This window comes from Chelonoidis abingdonii, chromosome 15 (genome assembly GCF_003597395.2).
Source record: "Chelonoidis abingdonii isolate Lonesome George chromosome 15, CheloAbing_2.0, whole genome shotgun sequence".
In the NCBI taxonomy this organism is placed as follows: Eukaryota; Metazoa; Chordata; order Testudines; family Testudinidae; genus Chelonoidis; species Chelonoidis abingdonii.
Genome location: NC_133783.1, coordinates 55,369,476 through 55,396,130, shown reverse-complemented (window position 1 = coordinate 55,396,130; position 26,655 = coordinate 55,369,476). Strand labels below are relative to the sequence as shown.

General features: G+C 42.0%; 1 protein-coding gene across 36 annotated transcripts in view; it reads left to right on the top strand.

The window, feature by feature from the left end:
* TCF7L2 (transcription factor 7 like 2) overlaps window positions 1-26,655 on the top strand; it is a 198,123-nt gene that overhangs the window by 53,627 nt on the left and 117,841 nt on the right. For all 36 annotated transcript variants that reach the window (XM_032793577.2, XM_032793549.2, XM_075072565.1 and 33 more), the window contains one exon: window positions 21,777-21,878. In XM_032793577.2, coding sequence (XP_032649468.1) covers window positions 21,777-21,878 — 102 coding nt within the window. The remainder of the gene's footprint in view (window positions 1-21,776; window positions 21,879-26,655) is intronic.

Below are 26,655 nucleotides of genomic sequence, written 5' to 3'. Positions count from 1 at the left end.
GGCACCAATCCAGCAAAGCACTTAAGTACCTTTTGTAATTTTAAGCATATTGAAATCGATGGGACCTCTCATGTACTTAAAGATACCTAGGTACTTAAGGGCTTTGCTGGATTGGAGCCTATAGGAACAAATTTTTAATTTTGTTAGCTTCTGTCTGAATTGTTTTGTTCTCTTCAGATTTCAACAAACTTCTTGGCTGTGTAAATTCCCAGGCACCGTTGGGTAGTATTGTGCTTAGTGTTTGAGAACCAGGAAGTAAAATGGACTAAACATAGAAAGGGAAAGTGGGCATTCTAGCTATATGAAGTGGATAAAATAAGCAAGTGGCATGAATGTTGACAAATCAGCTTGATTTTTAAAGAAGTCTTAGTAATATATGTTGTTACTAGCACCAGTGCAGATTTCTAAGTATATGATTTTTATCCTGACACTTGATCCTCTGCTTACCAGAGCTTGCAATTATTATGTAAGGAGGAATAGTTTTTGAACAACATCTTCCCTTATAGGAGAAATACAGCAAAATTTGTTTCCATGTTATGTTTTCTCCAAATATTGCTCTTTAGCTTTTTGGTTCCCCCTCAACCGAATGTCAAGTTTTGGCCGACTGTGTGGGTAAATCTCACTCTCTGTTTCTTGTCCACCATCCTTTGTGTCTCTTGCAAACCCAGGGCTTCAGTGTGTTTATGTGATAACGTGTTCTGTGCCAAGAAATTCTGACTCCTTGCGCATTATCACGGGGCCCATGACGTAGTGCAGGATCACGTTCCAGGTCTTGGTCTTGTTTATCTTGGATTCTTTCTGTGCTGTGGAGCAACAGCTAGTACTTGACTTTTCTGTCTCTCCTCTTTGGCTCCATGTTCTATGGCTTGAGATCCCTCCTCCTCTTAGCAGGATGTGTGCCAGAGTTTGCCCCTTTTGCTTTTCCTCCGATTTTATCCAAGAATAATCAGGAGAAGAGGAAGCAGAGGTAATATGTGAAAATCATACTGAGAAGCCCACCAGCTCTTAACTTACACTTTAGAAGCTATGATGGATCTTTTTGTTGCTGACCATGTCGAGAAAGGCAGAAACAGTCTTAAACCTTTGTGCTGTTTCTACCAGATGATAAATAACAAAGGCTCTGTGGAAACAGAACTCCCTTTATCTGTTATTCGCAATTATCGTTCAGATATGATATTGGCTAAAAACTCCACATCTGGAGTATCACTGTGCATTTCAAGGGTGTTCTCTCTGTTTTTAGTTTTTCTTTCTGAGTATTATTCACCCTGTACAACAAATGTGGGGAGCTGATCCTGTTTCCAATGAAGTCAATAGTGAAATTCCCGCCGAGTTTTCTGAGTGAGATTGGGCCCCATGTCTAGGGAGGCAGGGTTAGAGCTAAGTAAGAGTAAGTACAGTACAGTAAAATCAGAATATCCTACTTATTGCTTAATGCCATGCATTTTGTTGTGAAGAATTTCTGTTTGAATCCCATGGCTTTTCTGCTGGTGGATGCCAAAAGCTGAATTAATGTGGGTGGGGAAAGGGAAAGATGAGTTGACAGGCAAAAGAGGTTTTGGTTTCCACAGTTAGTTGGACATTGGTTGCGTGCAGCAGAAAGAAATGAAAAACAGTCTCTGATTCCTTCGTGACCCCATAGTTACAAGGACTTCAGCTGATGGATGAGGGGCTTGGTTTGGCAGACATACTCTGTTGGATCCACTTTTGACCGTGTCAACCCCAGTGTCAGTGTCTAAATCTGGAATGCTGTTGAGTATTATGGGAATATAAATAAAGATCAGGAAGGGGGCAATGGCAACAAAGAATCTGAAAACTGATATTAAAAAAACAAACCCAAACCCATAGCTAACAATGAAAGGGTGTGTGTGTGTGTGGTGGGGGAATGGGATGAAGCTTTCTAAATATTTTCATTTCTGTTGCGCTTTTCTTCCCAAGGAGTAAACAGCGCTTCATAATTTACCACTACTGAAATGTGGTGGGCAGACAATACACTGCTTGGATGCTCTCATAATATGTACATAGTGCTTTTCGTCCAGGGATCTCAAAGCAGTTCACCATGAACCTGGAGGCTGCTTTACTTTTAAGCTGGGGAATGAGGCCAGTGCAGGATGGCTTAAGGATCAGGGAACTTTGAGCCACCTTTATGCCTCCACTTCTGAACTGCCTTGTGGTGAAGAGTGAGGTATATAAACTTAGATCTGCCTAGATAATTACATCATCCCCTTGGTGTCTGCGCACCTCGCAATAAGTAATAGATTTCTTCTGCATGACACTTCTCTGAGGTAGGGAATTGTGATCCCATTTTACAAATGGAGAACTGAGGCACAGGGTAGTTTAAGTGGCATGCCCAAGGGGTCACAGCAAGTCTGAGTCTGAACTGGGAGTTTAGTTCAGATCCCACCCTGTGTCCCAGTCCAGTGCCCTAAGCACCAAACTGTCCTTCCAGCCCTGGAAATCCTGAAGGTTTGAATTTTGTATTGACTTGAATAGCTTTACATAATAAACCTGCTTCTAACCCCCATCTGTAGTGTCTGTTGACACTGTCTGAATTACTGTTTAACGTAGGGCTGTGATTCACCTAGAACCAGGAGGAGGATGAGGCTGTATGTGCAAAATGTAGGCAGTGTATTTGGCATGCCCTGAAAATAAAGCTGACAAGGAAACTTATACCCTGGTGTCTCTGTTGAACCTGGGTAGATATGACCACATAGATTTTACTGTACCAGCTCCTCATGTCACTGCTCTGTTTGGATGTTTTCCTTTGCTTGCTTTTTCTTTCTTTTTCCTCTCGCCCTCTCTTTTGGCCAGGATTTTAACATATATCACAGGCTGGTAGGCTAAGAGCCTGGGACTTCCCCTCACCACACTCAAAGTCTTTGATCTTTTGCTTTGGAGGTAACATCAAAAGGATGGCTGAGAAAGACAGCCAGCGCTGTGAAGTTCAACGTTCAAGTTAATAGCTTGACTGAAGGTTGTGCTGCGTTGCTGGAGCCGAAATAAACAGAGGCAATTCAGCCACATTTCCCTGGAAATTGACCTTAATATAGTAAAAGCCCTTCTTTTGCATTTGGAATTAATCCAAACCCTCGTGAAGGACATATATATAAATTTAAATATCCCCAGTGTGAGCAGCAGGACATAAAGAATTCAGACATTCATTTCGATGGATGAGGTATTCAAAGCGATTCCATTCAGTGCTCCTAGCCGTTGGCTGTGTCCAGATATTCATCTTTATAGCCACGTCCTGTGCTTTACATTTTACGATTTGTCATTTCTAGTTTTGCTCTGTTTCTAAAATAATTAGTCTCAATATATCAGCAAAGCATCCTCTTCCCCCTTCTGTTAATGATAAAAAAAACAAAACCAGCTACTCCCAGTCCCATTTATACAGTGTAAGGTGTGGACTTCCCCTGCCAGATTTTTTTTTTTCCATTCTCTTCCCACCCTTATTTTAAAAGGTTTTGAGAGTTCTTGACATTTCTAGAGGTGAATGGCTGGCTGCTCTGCCCATTTTCCATGATGCAACTTCTGCCACTTTTGGGCCCCATCCTGTTAGCTTAACTCCTACCCTCTTTTCTTTTTTCTTTTCTTCGCAAACTCAAAACTCTCATGGAATTTGATGGGAATTTTGGACGTTCAAGAGATGCAAAATCGGGCTTTGCTTCTTTATCTTGGTCTCCGAAGCTGACGTTATTGAGGCAAGCAGGAGACCTTCCTTATAATACTAAATAGTTGTACTGTTAATAATCTTGGGGCCTGATTTTCGCAGGTGCTGAGCATTCACAACTCCAACTGATTTGAATGGAGTGGTCAGCATTTCTGACCAATCAGGCTCCTGGCATATTATGTTTTAAACCTTTAAATGCATTTACATACACATGACTGAGATGACATTTACAGTGTATAGTGTACATGGGTATATATGAACATGTACATGCACATTTCATGACTGATGTGATATTTACTTTCTATAGCAAAGTATCAGACAGCTAAATGATTCCATTCAGCTTCAAGCAAATCTGTATGAGAGAGACATCACTTATACCGAGAGCTACACAGTGGTTTCCCAAAGATACATTCTTTTAAGTGCTAAAGTAGAGTGGTGTGCGAGGAAGGGTGGTAGGAGAAGATCATGTGTTAGTTGAACTCCCATCAGAGCTTTTTAATGGCCTTCTTCAACTATTGGTAAGGGAAGACTTGACTTAAAGAACTCTTCAGTCTATAGGTACAGCCCAAAATTTACCTTCCTGAGAAGTTTTGTTGCAGTTTTTTTTTCAAAACTGTTAGTCACTTTATTTGCTCTAGTGAGTCTGAATGAGACTGTTATTTTTTGAAGAAAAGTTCAGTTTGGGCACTGAATGAGTCAGCGATTCAAAGGCTGGTATTTGCAAAGGGCCTAAGGGAGTTGGGCACTGAACTCATTTTGACAATCCCCAGCCTGACGTCATAAAATCATAGAATGTCATGGTTGGAAGAGATCTCAGGAGGTCATCTAGTCCAATCCTCTGCTCAAAGCAGGACCAACGCCAATTAAATCATCCCAGCCAGGGCTTTGTCAAGCCAGGTCTTAAAAACCTTTAAGGATGGAGATTCCATCACCTCCCTAGGTAACTCGTGGCAGTGGTTCACCACCTTCCTAGTGAAATAGTGTTTCCTAATATCCAACCTTGACCTCCCCCACTGCAACTTGAGACCATTGCTTCTTGTTCTGTCATCTGCCACCACTGAGAACAGCCGAGCTCCGTCCTCTTTGGGACCTCACTTCAGGTGGTTGAAGGCTGCTATCAAATTCACGCTTCTCTTCTGCAGACTAAATAAACCGAGTTCCCTCAGCTTCTCTTTGTAAGTTATGTGCCCCAGCCCCCTAAGAGAAGTCAGTGATCTGAAGTCAGTGTAAATTGAGAGAATTCAGGGCCAAGATATTAAAGGGACAGTATTTAGAGGCCTAATTCTCTTTGATTTCTGTGGGAGTTAGATGCCTTTTAAGTATCTGTCCCTCAGCCATTCTCAAGAGACTCATTTAATTCCCTTGAGGATCAGGACCGTGGATGGATGTCCTTGGGGTGTGGTTTATATCTATAGTCCGGTCTTACCCTCATGAAGTCTATGGCAAAAAACCTGATAACTTCAGTGTACTTCAGCGTGGATCAGGCCCTGCATTGCCTGGCATTCTTGTCCTCTGATGGAAAAATGCCATGAATTTCTAAACTACTGAATTCCTTTCCTGTTTGTTTCATGCCTACTTGATTTTTAATGAAGAGTAAAATTAATAAACCGTTCTGATTAAATCTGTAGATGGAAAGGAAACCAAACATTTGTTGAATAATCGCCTTCCTTAGAATAGTCACTGCAGCAAAACTTGCCATGCAGTGATATTTTGGACAGACAGTGCAATCGCCCTTCACTCTACCCTGCAGGTTACATCCTGTAAACACGATGTTACAAACTACATGCTGTTGCTGGTGGAGGAGGAAGGGCGATGATCATTTTCAGTACATGGGATCTATTGTATCATTGCATGTTGCTTAATAAGCCTGGTATTACATGTGAGTGGTAAGCTGCTTACATGGAAGCAGGATGCACTGTCATGATCTTTTCTTCGCAGGCCTTTTGAGAGGGAAGGTCCTCTGAGGTGACAAAGTTAGCTGTTCAATGCGCATGAACGTTGACTTTAATAGATTGTCCTTGTACAGATACTGTGCAATCTAGTCAAGTGATCAAAAACGTGCACAGGAGCCCATTTTCTCCTCTCCATTCACCTAGGAGTTTGACTTGGAAATAGAATGGGTGTTTGTGTGTATATATGTTCAAATGATTGCTATGAAAAGGGAAACTCATTGATCTTTACTTGCTCCATTTGCAATTACTCAGATGTAATTATCTCCTCCCCCCTTTTAAAATAGAGAACCTCTAGCGCTCTCCTTTTCCCCAGAGTATATTCCCTACTTTAACCTGGAAAACTCACTGTGGATTCTTATAACCTTTTATAAGTTATATGATTGGAGTCTTTGCTTTACCGGCTGTTCAGTAAATACATTGGTGTCTCTTGGATGTGCCCTCAGGCACTGAAATCTGAGGCCTGCCCACATCTTGAGTTCTACATTCCTGCTTGCAAAGTGCCTCTGGCTAGTAGAGCTGTCGATTTCCCCCCTGCCCCCTCTCTCCTAATAAAAAGATGTATATTTTTTCTTAAAAGTCAGAACTGCTGTAACACACCTCAAGTAGCTGCAGTTTTGGGAGTTTCAGATAAGGCTAGAGCTTAAAATATGTAGCTGACACCTAAGACTTGAACTAGGACCTTTCTGTTTAAAATTTGAGTTTAAAATATTACCTATCTGTCTATCAAATCTACCTATCTAATGTTTTAACTCTTTTCCAGACCTGCCACTGACATGGCTGCATTCCATGTATCAATCTGGAAGAAGCCAATGATCTATCAGTGCATGACATAAGCACACAATGAACATGTCTGCACTGTAGTTAAAAACCCTGCGGCTGGCCCATGCCAGCTGACTCAGGCTAGCAGGGCTTGGGCGATGGGGCTACTTAATTGTGGTATAGGCATGGCCTGCAGTCTGGACTCCTACCCTGCAAAGTGGGAGGACCCTGGGCTGCCCGAGCATTTACAACTGCAATTAAACAGCCCCATTTACACAACTGCAATTAAACAGCCCTTTCAGCAGACATGGCCCAGCGGCAAACTTTTAATTGTAGCGTAGACATAGTGTAAGAGTCTACACGGCAATGAAAGACCCACGCATGCCCGCGTCAGCTGACTCAGGCTGAGGGCTATAAAATTTCAGTATAGATGTTTGGAGTCCGGGCTCTGTAACATTGCAAGGGGGAAGGGATCTGACAGCCTGGGCTCCAGCCTGAGCCCAAACATATCCACTGAAATTTTGAGCCCTGCAGCCCGAGCCCTGTGAGCCTGAGCCAGCTGATACAGACTCCGAGACTCTGCGCTGTGGGTTTTTTATCACAGTGTAGACATGCTCTGCATGAGTGTCCTGGAAAGTGGCCTCCGTGTCTCCTACTGTTTGTGCGTGCGGGGGGAGAACAGAACTTCTTTATGGTGAAATCTCAATTTAGCCAGAACTGGGCCAAGTAAATAAAACAAGACCTTCCCTGAATACCTGGGGCAACCGTCTGGTTTAAGCAATCTTCTTAATCTCCATGCAGTTTCTAGTGCAATAGGGTATGAGCTTTTCCTTAAAAAGCATCTCTAGGTGAGTGATCTTTTGCAGGATCTCTCTTGGGTGGTCACAGAATACAGGTTGCATTGCAGTTTTCTTGCAAGGGCTTTGTGAAGATTTAAATGCTTTCACTGTGTATAGTTTTGTTATACCATGTAGGTTTTTGCTTTCATTTTTAATGTGGCATGAAGTGCTGTGTTATGGAATCATTTTAAAGAAATGCACCATGTTGTATATGAACTGTACAGTTTAGTTCTCTTCGTAGGCAAGGCTGTATCAGTGCATAATCCAATGTTGTCACCTTTTTGAAACAGTAGTCTTAATACTTAATAGTAGAGTTCTGTTCTTGTTGGGATCTTTTGCATGCTTTATAAACAAACTTCAGAACTCCCTGATTTGCTGAACTCATGTTATGGATTGGTAAACTGAGGCACTAGACAAAGTATATTGCTCACAAAGTCGGTAGTGGAGCTGTGCATAGAACCCATGTCTTGATTTCCATGTACTTATTTTAACTGTTACAAATGCTTCAAGAATACATGGTTTTTAGGTACTATCATGGGCTGCACTGTTGAAAAGTAATGGTTTTCAGTGTCCCCTTGCCCCGTCTTCCCCTCTTAAATACAAAGTACTGCAGCTTCTAAATATTAGTCAAAACTTGCATTGCAAAGTGAGGAGTCTACCAATTGTACGAAAGGGCTGTACCCCAGGTAGCATCTGTATTATTGGAACTTCTGTATTACAGTCAGCATGAACTTGATTTGCTGACTCATTTCCATAAAGCTTTGATACATACCAATATGGTCAAATGTCCCTTTCTTTCTTTTACGCTTTCTGGTTATTTTAAGTCGAAGTTATTTTTCAAATACATGCGACTATTATATTTCCTTTTTTATTTGTGTGTGTGTGTGACAATGAACATAAAAAGGCTTCACATGTACTTGGTGACCCAAAACCACTGTCTCTTAAATAAACATAAAAAAAGTTGCCTTGTGGGCCAACTAGTTCAAATCTCTGCACTAAATATAGCAATGTGAGCTACATTTAGGCTATTTAAGGACTTTGCAGGCTCAGGGCTGATCTAATGACTCCTTTGTTTTAACCTTTGGGTCTATGGCCTTAGTGTAATAAAATGAAAATCTTGAGACTTTGGATGAGGTGGGTGGTTTAGTGGTTGAGATGTCAGGGGTGTGGGGGAGGGAGGAATGCTGCAAGTTTGGGGAGAATGTGGTTTAGGGCGCCTGGGGCAATGAGTTGGGTGTTCTTAGCCTGGTTGCTAGAGAAAAAGCATTCCTCACCTTTCCAAAATAAACCTCTTCCAGAACCACAAAAATTTGGCACATGAGGCGAAGTCCCCACAGGACATGAGCTATTGTGGAGGGTAACTGATACCTTGACTGCTTGAGAAAGGGTCTATTCCCAGTCAGCATTTTCATGATTGATTTTTTTTTTTTTTTCTTCCTTTGGGGAGAAATGTAGGACAACACATGTTGCCCTTCAACCTGCGAAGGAAAATCAACTCTTGTGTTTCTAAAGGAGGTGGGGTGTTGTGTGTGTTGGTTTTGTGGTGGTTTTGTTTTTAAATAATGTTTCAAAGAAGTATTTTTTCTCTAACTTGTGTTTAGTTAAAACTGAAAGAAATTAACAATACTTTTCATCACTTGTACTGTTTTGCTTTTAACCAGTTGAGATTACAAAGCTTTGCCTGAACATTTTCTAGTTGGTTTTACTTTTGGGTTTCTGTGCACTACATAACACAATCTCTCATTGAGATGCAAACACAGCAGAGGAGTGCTTGAACCACCCCAAAATTGCGTTAAATATTTCTATTATATATATTATGCATGATCGTTTTTACAAAAAAATCTAAATTTGGTGCATAATTTACTGCTACCTGGAAACAACTCTTTTAAGTTATGCAACGTGATTTTTAGAATTTTCCAGAAAGTCCATGAATTCAGTGCTTTTGTATAGAGAATAACTCACTTCTGGCCATGCCTCCTTTTTAAAAAAATATTGCTTGCTTGCTTGCTCCTTGTAGAAAAACATACTGAGAAACAATCTACTTGAATCATTTGTAGTAAGGAAAAATATTTTTTAAAAATCTCATATTTAAATTCCAGAAAAGTGTATTGCAGTATTTTCTGGAGAAACTTTTCAGAGTCACAAAGTGGAAACCAAAGAATTATAGTTAGTTATATACACCTCTACCTCGATATAACGCTGTCCTCGGGAGCCAAAAAATCTTACCGCGTTATAGGTGAAACCTCGTTATATCAAACTTGCTTTGATCCACCGGAGTATGCAGCCCTTCGACCCCGGAGCACTGCTTTACTGCGTTATATCTGAATTCGTGTTATACTGGGTTGCGTTATATCGAGGTAGAGGTGTATTGGGTGGGTTGAGAGGTAAGGAGTGGGAAGGAGGGATGGGAGGTGACACTTCTTCTTTGCAAATAATTTGTTTCTTTTGTCATAATCCCAAATGGTGCATCTTTCCCTCTGCCTAAATATATTATCCCTTTGTGTCCACTGAACTTGTGTGGTGATAATGATAATGTTGGTTATTTCTTCCATAACTTCTGTGACTTATCGGTTGCTTTGTCTTCATACTTTTCTTTTTCACTGAGGTTCCTCGTCCTTCCCTTGAGTGATAGGTTTGTGTGGTTTTTTTGTTTGTATATTATGAAGGAATTTGTGGTGGTGGAGGAGGAGGGAAGGGTATGGGCTTCCCCTGAGTGATTTGGATTAGACATTTGTTATTTGACAGCAGAATACCAGTGTGTGGAGATAGTTAACCATTGTGTGAGGATTTTGGAGGAAGCAAAGCCTTCATCTTTTACTTTTCTAATGGACAACTGAGACATTCAGCTTATGTTTGAAAGGAAAATGGGTGCGAGTGGGCTTGCTGGCCTCATGGGCTAGTGCTGTGAAAGGAGCAAATAGAGGGAAGGATTATTGATAGGGAGAACAACTGGTGCTGAATCTTGGGAGGGAATGTTTATTTCCCTGCTCTCCAGGAGGGATTTGGAAAGAGCTGTAATCCAGGGTTAGCAGTAATTTGTTACAGCAAGATGATACTTGAGTGGCAGGAGGATTCTGGCTGAGGCAGCAAGAGTTTTAATCGGAGTAGTAGTTCCTCTTCTAGAAGGTTATTCTGACAAAAAATTGCCCCCACCCCACAAGTTTGTTACTCAGCCAGCAAAATTAACCAAGGGGGCTCTTGACCTTTTTTGTATTTTTCTAAGACATCTACCCAGAATTCGACTTAAATCATTTCAATGAGGAATAGGCACAAGGATGGGAATGCAATGGAAAGTTTTCCAGTGGTGTTTTAAAAAAAAAAATCCCAACACTCTTCCTAACCTCTCCTGTGAGATCGGAATGTTTTTGGTTTCATTATTACCTTGGGGATGTTTTTTGCAAAGTCTTATGATTACATTTTCTGTGTTTAAAACTTTTTTCTTTTGGCTTGGTTTAAAAAAAAAAATGACAAGTTTCTGACCCTGGGGAAGGAGAGAATTTTGCAAGTTCTTGGTTTTCATGACAGTCTGAAATCCTTGGAGCCACGTATTCTGAAGTAACCCCATGTCGCAGTGAAGACCCAATCACACACAGAAACCACAAGGGAGGCGACAGGAAATTCAGTATGAAATTTGCTGGGTTTACTACAGAGTGGCTCCTAGCAGTTCACCCAGAATTGCTACATCAACAGGAATTTTTGTGGTAGTGATACAAGTCATCATAAGTTTCACTTACCCAGCAATAGAAGAAAATGAGACTTTGTCAGTAAAAACACCCATAGATGACATTTACGATAACATGCAAACAAAAAAACCTCTTCTACAGCACCTTTCATTGAAGGATCCCAAAGAGTTCAATGCAAACATAGAATTAAGATGCACAGTACCACTCTGTGGTATGTAAGTATTTATACCTACATTACAGATACGAAAACTGAAATGAAAGTATATCTCAAATGCCACTCAGGATTGAAGCCCTATTGTGTGGACATTGAGTCCTTTGCAGAGACCAGAGTAGAGCTCAGGAGTTACACCATGGCCATACTGATTAAAGTTATGACATGCCGTGGTTGGAAGCACATTGCAAAGCGAACCTGAAGCAAGAGGTTCCCTATATTGATCAACCCCTTCTGCTTCTCCCACACGAGAGCAGGCAGAGCTAAGATTTCCCCACAAATAGGCAACACGTGGGAGAGAAGGTTGGACAAATGCCTGTTTTTAATTATGGTTCCAAGTGCGGGTATTAGGGCTGGAAAATCTAGTCAGGAATAAACTGGTGTACATAAGAATGGCCATACTGGGTCAGATCAAAGGTCCATCTAGCCCAGTATCTTGTCTGCCCGACAGTGACCAATGCCAGGTGCCCCAGAAGGAGTGAACCTAACGGGTAATGATCAAGAGATCTCTCTCCTGCCATCCATCTCCACCCTCTGACAAACAGAAGCTATGGACACCATTCCTTACCCATCCTGGCTAATAGCCATTTATAGACTATTTTTCTGTGTAGACAAAGATTAGTGTTGGTATATAAACATCATAGGAAATAACTCTCCTGCAGCCAAGCCCTCTGTGGGCCTCCTGATCATTGCAAATGTCTTCATTAGTAGAAACCAAAAGCAGTTTCTTTAATGCATGTTTGGATGGTCCACCCTGTGGTGTCATGTGTTCTACAGAGTTAAAGCAGAACTACATTAGATTGATCTTCCAGTAGAGGGCTTTGAACGTGGGTCAAAAATGGTGGTTGCAGAGCCTGAAATTGGGCTACCTACTTTTAAAAAGCTGTCCGCTCCTTAATGTAATTTGAAAGTTCTAATAATGTGGTCAGAGCTTCTCCTTCATCAAAGATAGTTCAGGTCATCGATGTGGTAAGTCCCACTAACCTGCCTTCAAGTCTTTCAGCACCTTTTTTAAATGGAGAGGAAGGAACGTAGATTTTATGAACCATAAACCCAATTCTTGGTTTTCATGCAAACATTAGTAACAAAACCTCTGTCGCTTTTATATTTCTTTCTTTTGGGAGATTGACAAAGAGAGAGAGAGAGCGAGAAAGAGAAATGAATTTTGGGTCTGTGCATTACAGTGTTCAATAAATCTCATGTTGATTGTTGTGCTCATTCAAAACATTCCTATCTACAAATAGAGCAAATCTGCTGAAATTTCACTCCGTCCACTCTGTTCTTTCTGTAATGAACACTTCATGCTTCTTCGGAACACATCATGGTGCAGAGAAATTCTTCTAAAATAATATGTATATGATTACATTTTTTGTTTATTTGTTTTAAAATAAATACAAAGCTTGATGTTCTATGGTCACTGAATTTCTTCTGTCCTCCATGATTATTTTATAGTTCAGTAAGTCACTGATATCCAAAATGACCTATTAAGTTCTACAACATGACATGTGGCAGGTTTCAAATTAAAAATAAAATTAGTGGAACAAAGTTGGGTGAGTTAATATTTTTTATTGAACCAACTTCTGTTGCTGAGAGAGACGAGAGCTCTGGGTGGCTTGAAAGCTTGTCTCTCTCACCAGCAGAAATTGGTTCAATAAAAGTTACTACCACATCTACCTTGTGTCTCTGATATACTGGGTCAAGGCTACAATACGCTGCATACAAGAAATAAAATTAGTGACACTCTCCCAAGATCCACCCACAAACGAAGCTCCGCTTGTTTGCTAAGGAGAAGAGAGACTGTACGAATCTTCATACTCCAATCATTCCGCAGTGCCTAGATTCTTTGGTAAACATCTGTGGACAGACACACTGACAGACTATTTCACAGCATTGGGAATATACGTAGAATTAAATGGCTCTCTAGAGTTGCTCTGAGAGGTTGAATGAACTGCAGAAACTGTTACTGTACTTCCACATCACATGAATGTTATTCCTTTGATGATTTTTCTATGAAATTAGTTCTTGCAGGGTCTGGTTGGTCTCACTCTTGTTTCTGGAGGCCAAGTATTTACATCAGAAATCTCACCATGCTAAATGACAACCTTGCTGCTCTCTGTAGACAGTGATTGGGCACGCTGAATTACCCATTCACCCAAGGTCTTTGGTACACTAGCAAAAATTGGTCCTGTAATCTGCTCACCTACCATGCCCCCCTTCTCCTCTCCATGATGTAACTTAACTGGCACAAGTGTGTGTTGAAGCTCTACAGTAGACGGGGTCAGCATTTGAGTCCTTTCCACGCTAGCATTACTACCAGTTTACCATTGTTGGAGCTGCACTTCTGAGTTACAGGTCTAGTTTTTGCCACTGTAGACAAGGCCATGGAGGTGACTCCCTAGGTCAGGGTTAAGACACGTGGTAGTTTGTGCAAGATCCTATCCCTTCCCTTCACAGGTGCTGGCCATGAAGTATCTCTTCTGTGGACACATTCTGTCTCCATGGTTGTTGTTAATTCAGCACCTTCCCTGAGCATTACATACACATAATGTTTTAATTTTATTCATGGATGCTTTATTTCAATAATATCAATCATTGCATTGTAATAGTGGTATTCAACCTTTCTTCATTTGCTAAAAAATTTCGAATGGAGGTGTGGCCTCTTTGGAAATCTTAGACATAGTCTGTGGTCCTCCAGGGGTCCACAGACCACACATTGAAAACCACTGTTCTGTCGTAACGACAACCTTTCGTGGACCTCTCCCCCGCAGGCATAGTCTGTGGATTCCCAGGTTCAAAACCACTGCTTTATAACAACACCTTTCGGTCTAACTTCTGTATGAGCTAATTCTTTAGGTTTATAGATTCCAAGGCCAGAAAGGACCATTGTGATCACCTCATCTGATCTCCTATACAACACAGGCCATAGAACTTCCCTATAACAGTTCTGGAGTAGAGCATATTCAAAGAAAAAAATAAATCCAATATCGATTTTAAAAATTGCCAGTGATGGAGAATCCATCATGACCCTTGATAAATTGTTGCAGTGGTTAATTACCTTCGCTGCTAAAAATATATAGCTCATTTTCAGTCTGAAGTTGTCTAGATTTAGCTTCCAGCCATTTAGGTTATACATATCTCTGTTAGATTTGAATTAAATATATTAAATATTTGTTCCCCCTGTGGGTAGTTACACACTAAGTTCCTTGAGTCTATCACTATCAGACAAGTTTTCTAATCTTTAACCATTCTCATGGCTCTTCTCTGAGCCCTCTCCAATTTATCAACATCCTTCTTCAATATGGACTCCAGAGCTGGGCACAGTATTTCAGCAGTGGTCACACCAGTGCCAAATACAGAAGTAAAATGACCTCCCTACTCTTGCTCAAGATTCCCCTGTTATGTATCCCAGGGTCTCATTAGGATTGTTATTAGCTTTTAAAAACAGGCTATTTTGCCATAGAAGTACAGAGTTTTTTCAAGCTGTTTCTGCCCTATGCATTGCAGTGTGAGTATGCCCATGACTAGATATCATGAGAATCAATAATATGCAGTGATACCAAGCTGGCCCTATTGGAGTGTGCTTTTTCACAGATATGTGTAAGAAAAGCCACATACAAAGCACTGATATAGCAGACTGAACACCAGCTGGGAAGTGGTGCCGTTTAGTGGTTATGGTGGGAGAAAGGGAGTCAGGTTTTATTCCTGTCTCTGACACTGGGCTCTGTGACTTTGCTCAGATCACTTTTGCTCAAGTCTGACGTTTGGAGGTGAGGTTGACCCCAATAGGCGCTGCCGGGACTAGGCTCCTCTGGCAATCAGGGCACTTTCGTCTGATGCTGATTAGTGGGGCCCGCCAGTGGGCAGTAGGCAATGGAGGGAGGAGAAGGTTGGCGGGGAGTGCAGAGCCCCCCGAAGTGTGGTGCCTGGGGCTGTCGCCCTGATTCCCCATACCCCAGGCATGGCTCTGGTTGGGCGGGGGGAAGGTACAGCTCTCAGGCTGCCCAGCTCTGAAGGAAGCGCTGCTACCAGCAGCAGCGCAAAAGTAAGGGTGGCAATACCATACCATGCCATTCTTTCTTCTGCACTGTTGCTGGTGGTAGTGCTGCCTTCAGAGCTGGTCGGCAGGCCAGCAGCCGCTGCCCAGCTCAAAATCACAGATGTTTTGTTCAGATTTCAGACATCTGCCCGGACAGAGATCGGAGGACCAAAAAAGAGGTCATGTCTGGGGAAACCTGGACGTATAGTAACCAGATAGCATTTTGTTTTTCAAAACAAAGTCCTGGAAGAACAGTCCCATTTAGCAGGTTGTTAATACTGCCACTGGAGACCCTAGGCAGGTGGCTTTGGTTGGGTTCCATGGTATACCAGACCTTCAGAATGCCAGCTGAAGTAGCAAGGTGACTTTTAAAGTCTTCTTATAAGATTAAAGATTTTTCTTCTTTGCACTCCTTTTACAGAAACAAATCTGGGCTGTTTGAGATATTTGCCTTTCCCCTTGTGCTAACAATTTTAACAGCCTTTTAAACAGCTTTGGTTTCTCTCAAGTACACTAGCCTCATATGTATTTTAATCTTTGTGCGGAGGCCTGCATCATAACAATTATTTTGCATAGGTTCTCTTGCTTGAAATTTTTTTTTTAAAAACACACTAATGATCCACAATTAGATCATATTATTAAACAGAGAATAAAATACTTATGCCAAGGTTACGTTATTTAAAAAAATTAAAAAGGTGGCAGTGGAGCCTATTTTAACAGCTTGCTTGGAAATAATTTGCACAGGTTTGTTTGAGTTAATTGGCTGGAAAGTTGAGTGTTTGTGTAGGCAATTCATAATTTCCACACCGAGGCAGACAAGCAGGAGGGGAATGTGTATGTGTGTCTAGTGTCGTACAGGGAGGACGAGAGTGTTAATTCTGGACTACTGATGGTGGGAATTTCCCTCCTCTTTGCCCGCCTCCTAGGAATGTAAAACCACTGTCAGAATGCTGGGAAAGTCAGGCTTGAATTTTTGTAGTCCCCTTGAAAATTAGAGGAACTGCCTGAGTCAAATCGGCATTTAGGACCGAAAGAATAGGATTTCCTGCTATTTAGTTGCTCAAGGAAGGAAAGGATTTACCTCCTGGCTGTAATAGGACCTAATTTTCTACTTTTAATAAGAATAACTGCACATTGCAGCAGAAGTAAACCTGTGAAAGCAATCAGTCTCTGCCCCCCTTTCCCCAAAGTTTGCATGTTTGAGCTGCGTTGTAACTCTTCCTCTGCCAAAAGAATCCTCCCTTCTACAGTTTCCAACCTAATACCTAATGTATTGTGCACGGGTGGTGGTGGGGGCCACGGCAATTACTTAGCATCTTGTTCCATTGTGAAGGAGAGAGTTGCTGAGGGATGGTTGCTGCTATGTAATGCCATAGGACTGCTTGTGCTTCCCCCCCGCCCCCAAACCATCTGGATTCAGTTAGCTCTCTCGGCAGTAGGGCTGAGTCTCATTTCCTCCAACCAGTAATATTATATAGGCAGTGATTCTGTTCTGCCCTAACATAATTGAAAATTATGTGTATTGTAGACTCGTAAAAAGCTGTGGCTCAGGTAGCCTGTGGAGATTGGATATGGCACACAATGAAGCTTTTATGCAAAGTAAGAATTATAAGCCACTGCATTAATGTCGTATTATAGGCATGGCAGGTCTTGGACGTGGAGTCCTCGAACCAGGCATGTCACCTTAAACAAAACTAATATTTCATACTTTTATCAACGGAGCTGGCGTTTTAAAGCCAGCCAATTACACTTTTGTGAGCATCCCAGCATTGAAGCTGTCAGTTAGTTAGCTTGACACAGTGACTTGCTGAGGCCCTTTGTGATTATCCTCAGGACAGAACATCTTGCCCTTGATACGGCTGGAATGTAAAACTGGAGGCTTTCCATTGGCTAGAGCTGATGGAAGTTACTTTATTGACCATTGCACACCACTGCTGTCTATGAGGGCTGTTTATTTTCCCCTTGGATACACGTGTAGCTCCCGCTGGTGGTAATGGAAGCTGCACGTGTGAGTGTGCATGTGTGCAAAAAATAGACCCTTAAGTTTGGAGTTTTCTTTTTGGATTCCGCTTGAATTCACTTCCAATTGTGTCCAGGAAAAGAGGCGGCTTTGGCTACCTCCTGGACTTTGCAACATTAGATTTTTTGGCATCTCTTTGTTAGGGGTGGGTTGCAGAAAGGTTTTACTGAGATTTAAACGTGTAAAAGGAAAGCAGTTGTAAGTTCCTCCTTGGCTCTTTCTTTCACTTAGCCTGTTCTACCTGGACGTTGTGGCAATCACTGTGAAATTACCGACCCTCTTCTAGAGACTGAAGGTGGAGCAGGAAAAATTGAACCTTTCACATAGGGTTGCCAACTTTCTAATCCCTGAAAACCGAACACACTAGCCCTGACCCTTCCCCGAGGCCCTGCCCCCCACTCACTACATTCCCCCTCCCTCGGTTGCTCACAGTTCTCCACCCTCACCCACTTTCACTGGGCTGGGGCGGGGGGTTGGGATGTGGGAGGGAGGGAGGGGAGGACTCTAACTGGGGGTTTGGCCTCTGGGGTGCGGCCAGAAATGAGGGGTTCAGGATGCAGAAGGGAACTCCGGGCTGGAATTGGGGTGCAGGGGGATGAGGGCTCTGTCTGGGGCTGTGGAGTGGGGCCGGGGATGAGGGATTTGGGGTGGGGGTGGGGCTCCAAGCTGGGGTGTGTGACACGTAGTCACCCCACTTTCACATGGAGTTTCTTTCTGAGGGAATTTTGTGCCAGTACAAGGTTCTGCACTGATCACTGAAAACCACAGCCTTTTGTTTAGCCACATAATAGTTAGCATGTAGAAAGGGTCTAATACAAACATCCCCATGCTGCATGTTCAGGGCATCTGAACGTGCCCGGGGGAGTGCTGCCTAGTAACAAAAAGATACTCCAGTGTCCAGGCCTGGTCAGTCCTTGACCTATCTGCTAAAACTGTTGACAAACTGCGTTTCTTTGTGGGTTTGTGACCCTTTAGCAATACTTTAAATCACTTATGACCATCTGATGGCTGTCTGGTGGGCTAGGAAAAATGTCTCACTCCAGTTTCTAATGGCCTAGTGCCCGTTTCCTCCAAACCATCAGGATAGCTGGCACGTACTGCCTTTACTGTATGTTAGTAGTGGTAGAACTAACCCCTGCCCTGCAGAAGGGTCATCCAGGTCAGATCTGAGGCACACTGAGAGGTGCTGTGGGGGCCCTTACCTTGTGCTTGTGCCTGTTAAGTGGATACCCAGCAAACTTCAGACTCTAGGGTGACGAAGCAACGTCTTTCACCAGCTCTAAACATGTTTTAAAATGCTGCTGAAAATTTTGGGGAGCTGTTACTCATTGCGGTCTGTCAATCCACTTATCATTATTTCTTTCAGTGGAGTGGGGTTGTGACCTTCAGTGTAACCCATTATGAAGGAACTGACACGCAGGCCTTTAGTGCCTTGTACTTTATTTTTTCATAGAGACTTTTATATGGTGATGTTACAATCACCATGTGTACAGTACCTGAGAGTTTTCAAGCCTTAGTAATTGATTTGTCCGGTATTGCCAACCTCAGATGTTTAAAATCATGAATCAATCTCCCCCCAAAATAAAGAGATTGGACTTTACAAAAAAAATCCTAAAATTATCTTTTCTTTCTTTCTTTTTTTCTTTTTTTTTTCTTTTAAAAATACCACCTTTTTAGGTTCTTTTCATTTGCCTTTTGTTTTTTGAATCTCTAGTCTAGGGTACTCTCAGGGCACATTTTCAAGCTTTTGTCCAAAACCAGGATGGGTAGATTCTTACTCTTAAAATAACAATAACAATCATAAAAGCTGAGATTCTCTCGTAATCACTTGTCTCCGAGAGCTGGGCCTTCGCCTAAACTTCAAACACTGGGAAACTTGTGATTAAAATTGTGAGTTGGCAACATTGCTTCTCTGAAATAATTATAGTTTTTGTTAGTTTTTTTAGAAATTCTGGAAGATTATACTCCAATTTGCCAAAATCCCAAATGTGAAGATTAATAAAAACAAATTTTTCTTGGAACTTGAAGAACCGGAAGTGGCACAAACTAAGTGTTTATTTCTTTGAATTCCAAAGCTTGAAAATATGAGACTCTCCAAGGGTTTATCTATGGTGCAGTAAAAAACCTGCAGCACTGAGTCTCTGACTGTTTGAGTTTCTTGGGCTGGAGCCCGGGCTTCGAGACCTTCCCTGCTCGCAGGGTCTCAGAGCCTGAGCTCCCGCCCGAACCCGAACATCTGTGCTGCTATTTTTAGCCCTGCATCAGGAGCCCAAGTCAGCTGATTTGGGCCAGGTCTTGTATTGCAGTGTAGACATACCAGGTCTTGTATTACAGTGTAGACATACCTGAAGTGATGGGAAATGATAGTGCATCTCTTGTTAATGGTGTGTCTTTGGTCACCTCAGTGCGTACAGCCTTGCGCCTACCAGGCCTTTCATGCTAGTAAATGTTGTGTGCACATAAATGAAGGCAATAGTATCTTGCTAAATTCATGGAATCAAATAGATGCAGACGCTGGAACGGGTCCAGCACAGAAATAGGGATAGACGTCACCTGTGAGATCAATGAGGGTTCAGTGCAGGAAAGTCCTATTATAAGTATGTACTCCAGAACTTTGTTCTGTTCGTTTTAAAATGTCACAAGCAATGTGGCTTTCACCATGTCCCTTGAGAAAACTATTCCACAGCCTGATCCTTCCGTCTGGCTGCATATCTCGGAGAACTGCAGGTATATTTCTTCTACTAGTCTGTTGGGACCAATTTCTGCTCTCTCTCTGGTGCATGTCAGTGATTCTTAGTGACTTCAGTAGGAAGACGTGCATGCCCTAGTGCAGAACTTGAAGTCAGTATCTGCTCCCAGTGAAGTCAGTGCGAAAACTTCGTTGGTTCTTGAAGTGTGGTTCAAATCTGAAAAGTGACTAAGTAAAAACAGCACATTCTTAGTCAGCACATCTGCTCTTCTGCTGACTTCAGTGACCCACAGAATCAACGCAGATGAGAGAGTGAGCTGTACGCTATTTCTTCTTGTGTATCATCAACAAGGTTGTTTACGTTTCACTTATAAGGCCAATCAGTTATGCCTATGAAAACCCTTTGAAGGAAGTTAGGTTGCAGAGGTGTCATGGAAGGCTAGAGAAACAAGATGGGTGAGGTAATATCTTTTATTGGGCCAACATCTGCTGGTGAGAGAGACAGGCTTTTGAACTACACAGAGCTGCTCTTCTGGTCTGGGAAAGGTGCTCAGAGTGTCACAGATAAATACAAGGTCGAATAGATAATTCAGCATAAGTAGTTAGCACGTACACTAAGGGACCATTCAAGGTGAAGTGGCTTTTTAACAACACTGTAAATCACAGGACAGAAAAGGTGGGTTAGTGGGTTACAGATTGATATAATAAGCCATAAATTCAGTGTCTTTATTAAAAGCACATTTTTTAGTGTCTAGCAAAATTATGAATTTGAGCTTCTAGGCTTGTCTTTTAAAAGTATTGTGCAGGTTTTCTATAAGGATTGATAGGTCAGATACAGAGTGATTGCCTTGTGAAAAGTCTTCACCCACAGTGGTGGTTTTGTCTTTTAATCATTTTCCTTTGAGAGTTCAGTCGAGAGCATGATGATTGCCTGGTTTCAACCACTTAGTTCTACTGGGGCATTCAGTGCACTGGGTGATGTACACCACATACTGTGATAGGCGGGTGTAGGAACCATGGATTTTGAAAGATGTGTTGTGGAGGGTGTTGATCATTGCAGCAATGGAAATATGTCTACAGATGTTTGCATCGGTTGTTTTGGCAGGGGCTGGTGCCGCTTTGAGTTGGTGTGGCGCTTGGGGGGGTTGTTTGAAGGCCAGAAGAGGGGGTTCAGAAAAGATTTCTTTTAGGTGGGCCCCTCCCATCAAGTATTGGGTTGTAGTTGTTTGATACCCAAGAAGGAAATAACCCATTTTGACTTACAGACCCCTCCGGTTGAATTTGCAAAGGTAGCACAAAATAAACTTGTAAACTGAGATCATTTGATCTGGAAGCCACTGAGAGAAAATAAACATGGCACCTCACAGTGGTAAACACAGAGTTGCCTTTCGGAGTAGAACTTCATGGTGAGGTTTGTATGGTGCTTTTGAAGATACAAATAGCTAGGGAAGTTGATTATTACTATTACTGGCATTTGCTGAATAAATTCTTATTGTGGGATGATCATATGGTGGGATTCAGGAGTTTGTTTATTTTTGAAAGACTTGACTGTCCACCCTTCTTCCCTTCCTCCCTGCCTCTCTGTTTCTCAGCTATTTTATTTCTGTGTGTGTTTTTTCCTCTTCTAGATCTGATTTGTTAATAAACTCATTCGAGATAACATTGTCTTTGCATTTTGCTTTATTTCCTTATTCTGCTGTTTGAAAATGCTGATGTATGAAAATGTTAGTGTTCTGCACCAGTTTTGTTTCACATAACCATACAAAGGTACCTGCCGTCTCTTTGTTTTTCGTTTCAGATCCTTGCATATGTTTTAAGTTTTATATCTTTTTGCCCACGTTAGCTAGGATTTGTTGTTTTATTTTGTCTTTCTTTTCTGAACTCATTTTTCTTTTCCCATTTTTGTTTCCTCCCATCCAGTATCTCCAGATGAAATGGCCACTGCTTGATGTTCAGGCAGGGAGCCTTCAGAGTAGACAAGCCCTCAAGGATGCTAGGTCTCCATCTCCAGCACACATCGTTGTAAGTAAACTCAGAAGACATTCTTCCTTTGTTGGGGGCGGGGGGGGGGGGAAGGAAATGACATTTGACATTAACAGCATTTGCTTGACAAACCCAGATTAAAGGGTGGGGAATGAGCTTTTTGTTGCTGGGCAGCACTTCAAAATATTATCCATCGCGTATAAGTTCTTGCTTTTTGGAAAAGTGAAGAAGTGAAGTGCCCCTGAAATTTACACCCGCCAAAAGTATTTTAATTTTATATAAGTCCAATCCAGTTGCTTTACAATTCTAACTTTCAAGCTGTTGACATGAACACAGGGTTTGGGAGAATATTAAAAAATAAACCACCTCCAAGAAGCATTGTGAATTCTGCGTCTGATCTGTAGTCCTTACTCAGACAAATCTTGTGGGGGAATTAGTCAGGCAGGGCCTTATTTGAATAACGGCTTGTTAGGATCAAGCTAAAAATATTTTAAAATAAACAACAACAAAAATCTTTTGGTTTCTGGTGCATCTTCCCTTAGTATAAACACAGTGTCAGCAAATGGTATGTTTACAATTCATCTCAAGAAAAATCCAGTTCTATTATTGAATTCTGCTATTGGAGTCAAATTGCTGCCCATACAGTAAAAGTGATGGTAAAGTTACAGTGTGAAAGCCGCATGTGAGTATGTGTTTAAACAATGTCCAAAAAGTTTTAAAAAGAAATGACTTATTTGGATACTGCACCATGCATCTATGACTGCCCAAACTCATTCTCATTCACCTATATCTGTTTTTTAATGCAGTTTTTAGCTAATGAGCCCATCGGTTCTGAATGTTGAGCTGATAAATTAACCTCTTGAGAAGATGACTCACGGCTTGTTAGAATATTTCTTTCAATATATTTTATCATCAGATCTCATGTTTTTGACTTTATTTTTTTTATAATTAATGGATACGAAGGTGAAATTATGCAAAAAAGAAACTGCTCATGTATTTTTGATATAGGATCTAAAGCTGATATAGTTGAGAGATTACATCAGACACTTGAAAGATATTAATTTACTTTCTAAAAAAAATGAAAATAACTGAGGAATTTCTGTTTTTAAAAATATTTGTGTCTCTTCAGCCTGAAAAGTCCCAGACCTTTTGTTACGGGTGTCTTAAATAGTTTTGATAAAATGTTTTAGTAGCTCTTCGCATTATAGTTTTAAAAACCGATCTGAATAAGGCAGAGTGAAATGTAGACGGCATTGATATTTAAATGGTCAATACCAAATGTTGGTGGTTCACTTTTTAAAAGATTTTATTTTTCCTTCCTGTTATTTGTGCTATTGCCGCTAGCTCTTTTATCTATTCTACAAACAAATTCCTAGGCTTGTTCCCGCCTCTCTCCCGCCAGCCTATCACCTATTTTCTAATGGTGAATAAGCCAACAAGAATTTGTCTTTTTTTATTTCCTTGTTTATCAGTCCCATCACCAATGGGATCATCAGAGATGAAAACATTCCTCTGGGAACTGGGTTTGATAACTCATGTGCCCTCTGCTGGCTGGCTGGTTGTCATCCTCTGCCACAGCAAAGCAAACTACAGGGCAACATGCACATCGCTAGACTTTCATTTTAAATTTTGCTGTGACAGACTTGTTTATCGGCGGAGGAAAGAAAGATTTTAGTAGATTCTGGTGGATGATTTTTGCTATTGGATTATCAACGTTAAAGGTAGGTCAAGTGTGGCTTGTAAATAAGTTGTCGCCTATTTTTATATATGATTGCAATTTAAATGCTGAATCTAAAAATGCAGATGATGATGGGAGGTGTAATTGAATTTCAGGTTTCACTGAAGTCTGTTAATGTTTAGAAGAATGGGGCTCTGCCGTTTGTAAATAACAATTTTCCTCCCTTCAGACACAGTGTGCCCCTTTCGGGAGAGCTCACAAGCAATTTGCTAGCGTCTCCCTCCCTGCAGCACCCCTGCCCATTTAAATGCTGCTCACCATATGAGTTGACACTTCTTCAAAATGTTTTTATAGATTCTAAATTCTCTTATCCATTTTGGAAACCTTTTCCAGGAAGCCTGAGGTGGAATCTTCTGTGAATTTTGACTGTTTATGGGGCTCTTTAAGAGCTGTTTCACTCTGCGATTCAATAAAAAGTGCACTTACCATAGCAACCACTTAGGCCGTGAGGAACATATACTACCTCTGAGATGGAGACCACCTTCTAAAAGAGCCACAGCTGGCATTTGTAATGTGATGTTTTGTATTACTTACTATGTTCTGGGGGAAAGAGGTGGCGGGGGGAAGAAATGTGTTTTGATGGAACAAAGTTTGTGCAAGGTTTAATGTTTTTCATTTTTAAACGACCTCTCCACCCCCGCTCCAAAAGAAAGGTCTGCCTTACTACGTAGAAATGCTGTTTTCCGTCCCATGTCCCTCCCCCTCCCCTGCACTTTCCTTCCTCACTCCAATTCCTGCTCATGCCAGTAGATAAAGAACAGGGTTTTTTGTAAATGAAGGCCTTGTGGCTGGTGACATAACGGGGGAGGTGGTGATGGCAGAAAGAGGACTAAGTAGATGCAGATGCCAACTGGACTGGGATGTGTCAGGTTCCTTCAGTGCCACTATTTGTTGATGTACAGCACGCCAGTGAGTGTTGCTAGTTTCTCTAATAACGATCTGCACTGAGTTGTGCTATGAAAAATAGATGTATATATAAACAGTTCCTTCCTCCACACATATTTCTGTCTTGTACGCATGCCATGTACATGTGCTGATTTTTCTCTTGAAATCCTTTGTGCTGCCTCAAAGATCTGTAATGAAAGGATGGACACCTGCAAATCGCTTCATATGTTTCATGTATTTCTGAAATCAAGATTTGGGGCTAATCTTATAGCTGGACTACAAAGGGAAAGGACTGTTTTAAGAATGCTTTCTTATGAATGCTTGGCCACAAGTCACACAACTCTTACTTCGGGCTACCTGCTTTACACCCTGCTTAGGTGAAACGCCCATTGGCTTCAGTGGGAGTTTTGCTTAAGGGCTGCAGAATAGGGCTGCATTCTAATGATTACCATGGTGGTACTTATTTGTCTTCTGTCCTCTTTTTCAGGTTAGTTTAAGCACATGAAGTTAAGGCTACAAAAATTGAAGCAAAAGACCAGCATGAATAATTTGGTTGGATTACCTCCAATGCTGAGGGCTGGGTTAATAACTTCTTTATATGGTGCTTTAGGGGGTCTCCAAAGCCTCTGAGAATGTCAGCTAGAAAGGGGTTCTCAGGACAAATTTTTTTGGTGGTCTCAGAGTGCGGCCACCAATGCTTGCAGGTGACCGCTCTCAAACTTCCCCTAAAATACTGAATGAGCTTTAGGAAAAACTATTTATTTATGGTTAGCTAGTAAATTTGTTGTGAAAAGTGATATTAACAAACGTGCAAGTATCACTTTTCACAGCAGACTGACTTAGCCCTGTCAAGCCAGGGGACAAATTAAGCCCCTGGATGGGGGAGGCAGTGGGGGCCAGGGGCAGCGGGGGCCAGGGGCAATGGGGGTTGGGGGGGTCTGGGTGACGAAGCGGGGGGCTGGAGCCTAAGGGCCCGTGGCCATAGCCTAAAGCTCCACAGCCAGAGCTTGGTGCCTGCCACCACACAGCCGGAGTCCGGAGCTGGAGCCCGAAGCCCTCAGCCAGAACCTGCTACTCCACCACCCCAGAGCTGAGGCCCAAAGCCTGAGCCCCACTGCCCCAGGAAGGTGGGAAATACACTAGCTAATTTCTCCTCCAGCATTGTACCCCAGATGTCTGCAGAGGGAGGGCAGAGCCCAATCCCTGCTTGTGGTCCCAGCAATCAACACCAAGGTAGTGCATCCAGGAGCAAAGGGGGGGCACCCCATCACAGCCCAGGAGGCTGTGGCCACAAGAAAAGCCCTAGTGGCCGCATGCAAGAAACACTGAGCGAGATACTCTGTTTGTGTGTTTAGTATGCTTTAGAAGGTACAGCAAGAGGCTTCATTTAGAATCAGTGCATTTATTTGCATTTCAGTGCCTCAGTTGTTTAGTAAAGGTTTGCATCTTGTTTTGGTCCAGGTGCATGTCTGTGTCCAGGAGTGAAAAGAAAATGGGGCGGCAGTTCTTTTAAGAATACACTCTTAAGGCTGGTAGGCCAAAAGTTTGAATTCAGCCTACAAATAACATTTTTGCTTTTGAGGTACAATACTGGGCTTTTGTTTTGTTTTTTCCCCTTGGCAACATTCAGCCTTCCAAGAACAAAGGTTTCAAGATCTATCATATCCAGCTGGGCAGTTTGGATGATCTGCAACTTACAGGGGGTGTTTGTTGTCCTGGAATCTTGTGTGTCCATGATGCTCTGTCCCTGTGTGCCCTCGGGGCAGTGTAATTGACAAAATGCAACTGTTCAGAAGTAGGATTCTTGTCTGTGTATATGACCAGGCGCGGCTTGTTAAGATGCAATAGAGCAGGCAAGTGGAATGGAGACAAGGATTGCTCACAGGTCTTGTAGGGAGGAACTAAATGATCTGAACTTTAGGCCTTCCATGTCCTGAATAATTCCCTCTATATGTATCAGAGGGGTAGCCTTGTTAGTCTGGATCTGTAAAAGCAGCAAAGAATCCTGTGGCACCTTATAGATTAACAGACGTTTTGGAGCATGAGCTTTCGTGGGTAGAAATTTTTTTGCTGCAGGATGGCCACCTTAAGGTCTGCTATCGTGTGGCCAGGGAGGTTGAAGCTGCCATCCTGCAGCAAAAAAACTTCAGGACCAGATTTCAAAGAGAAACTGCTGAGCTTCAGTTCATCTGC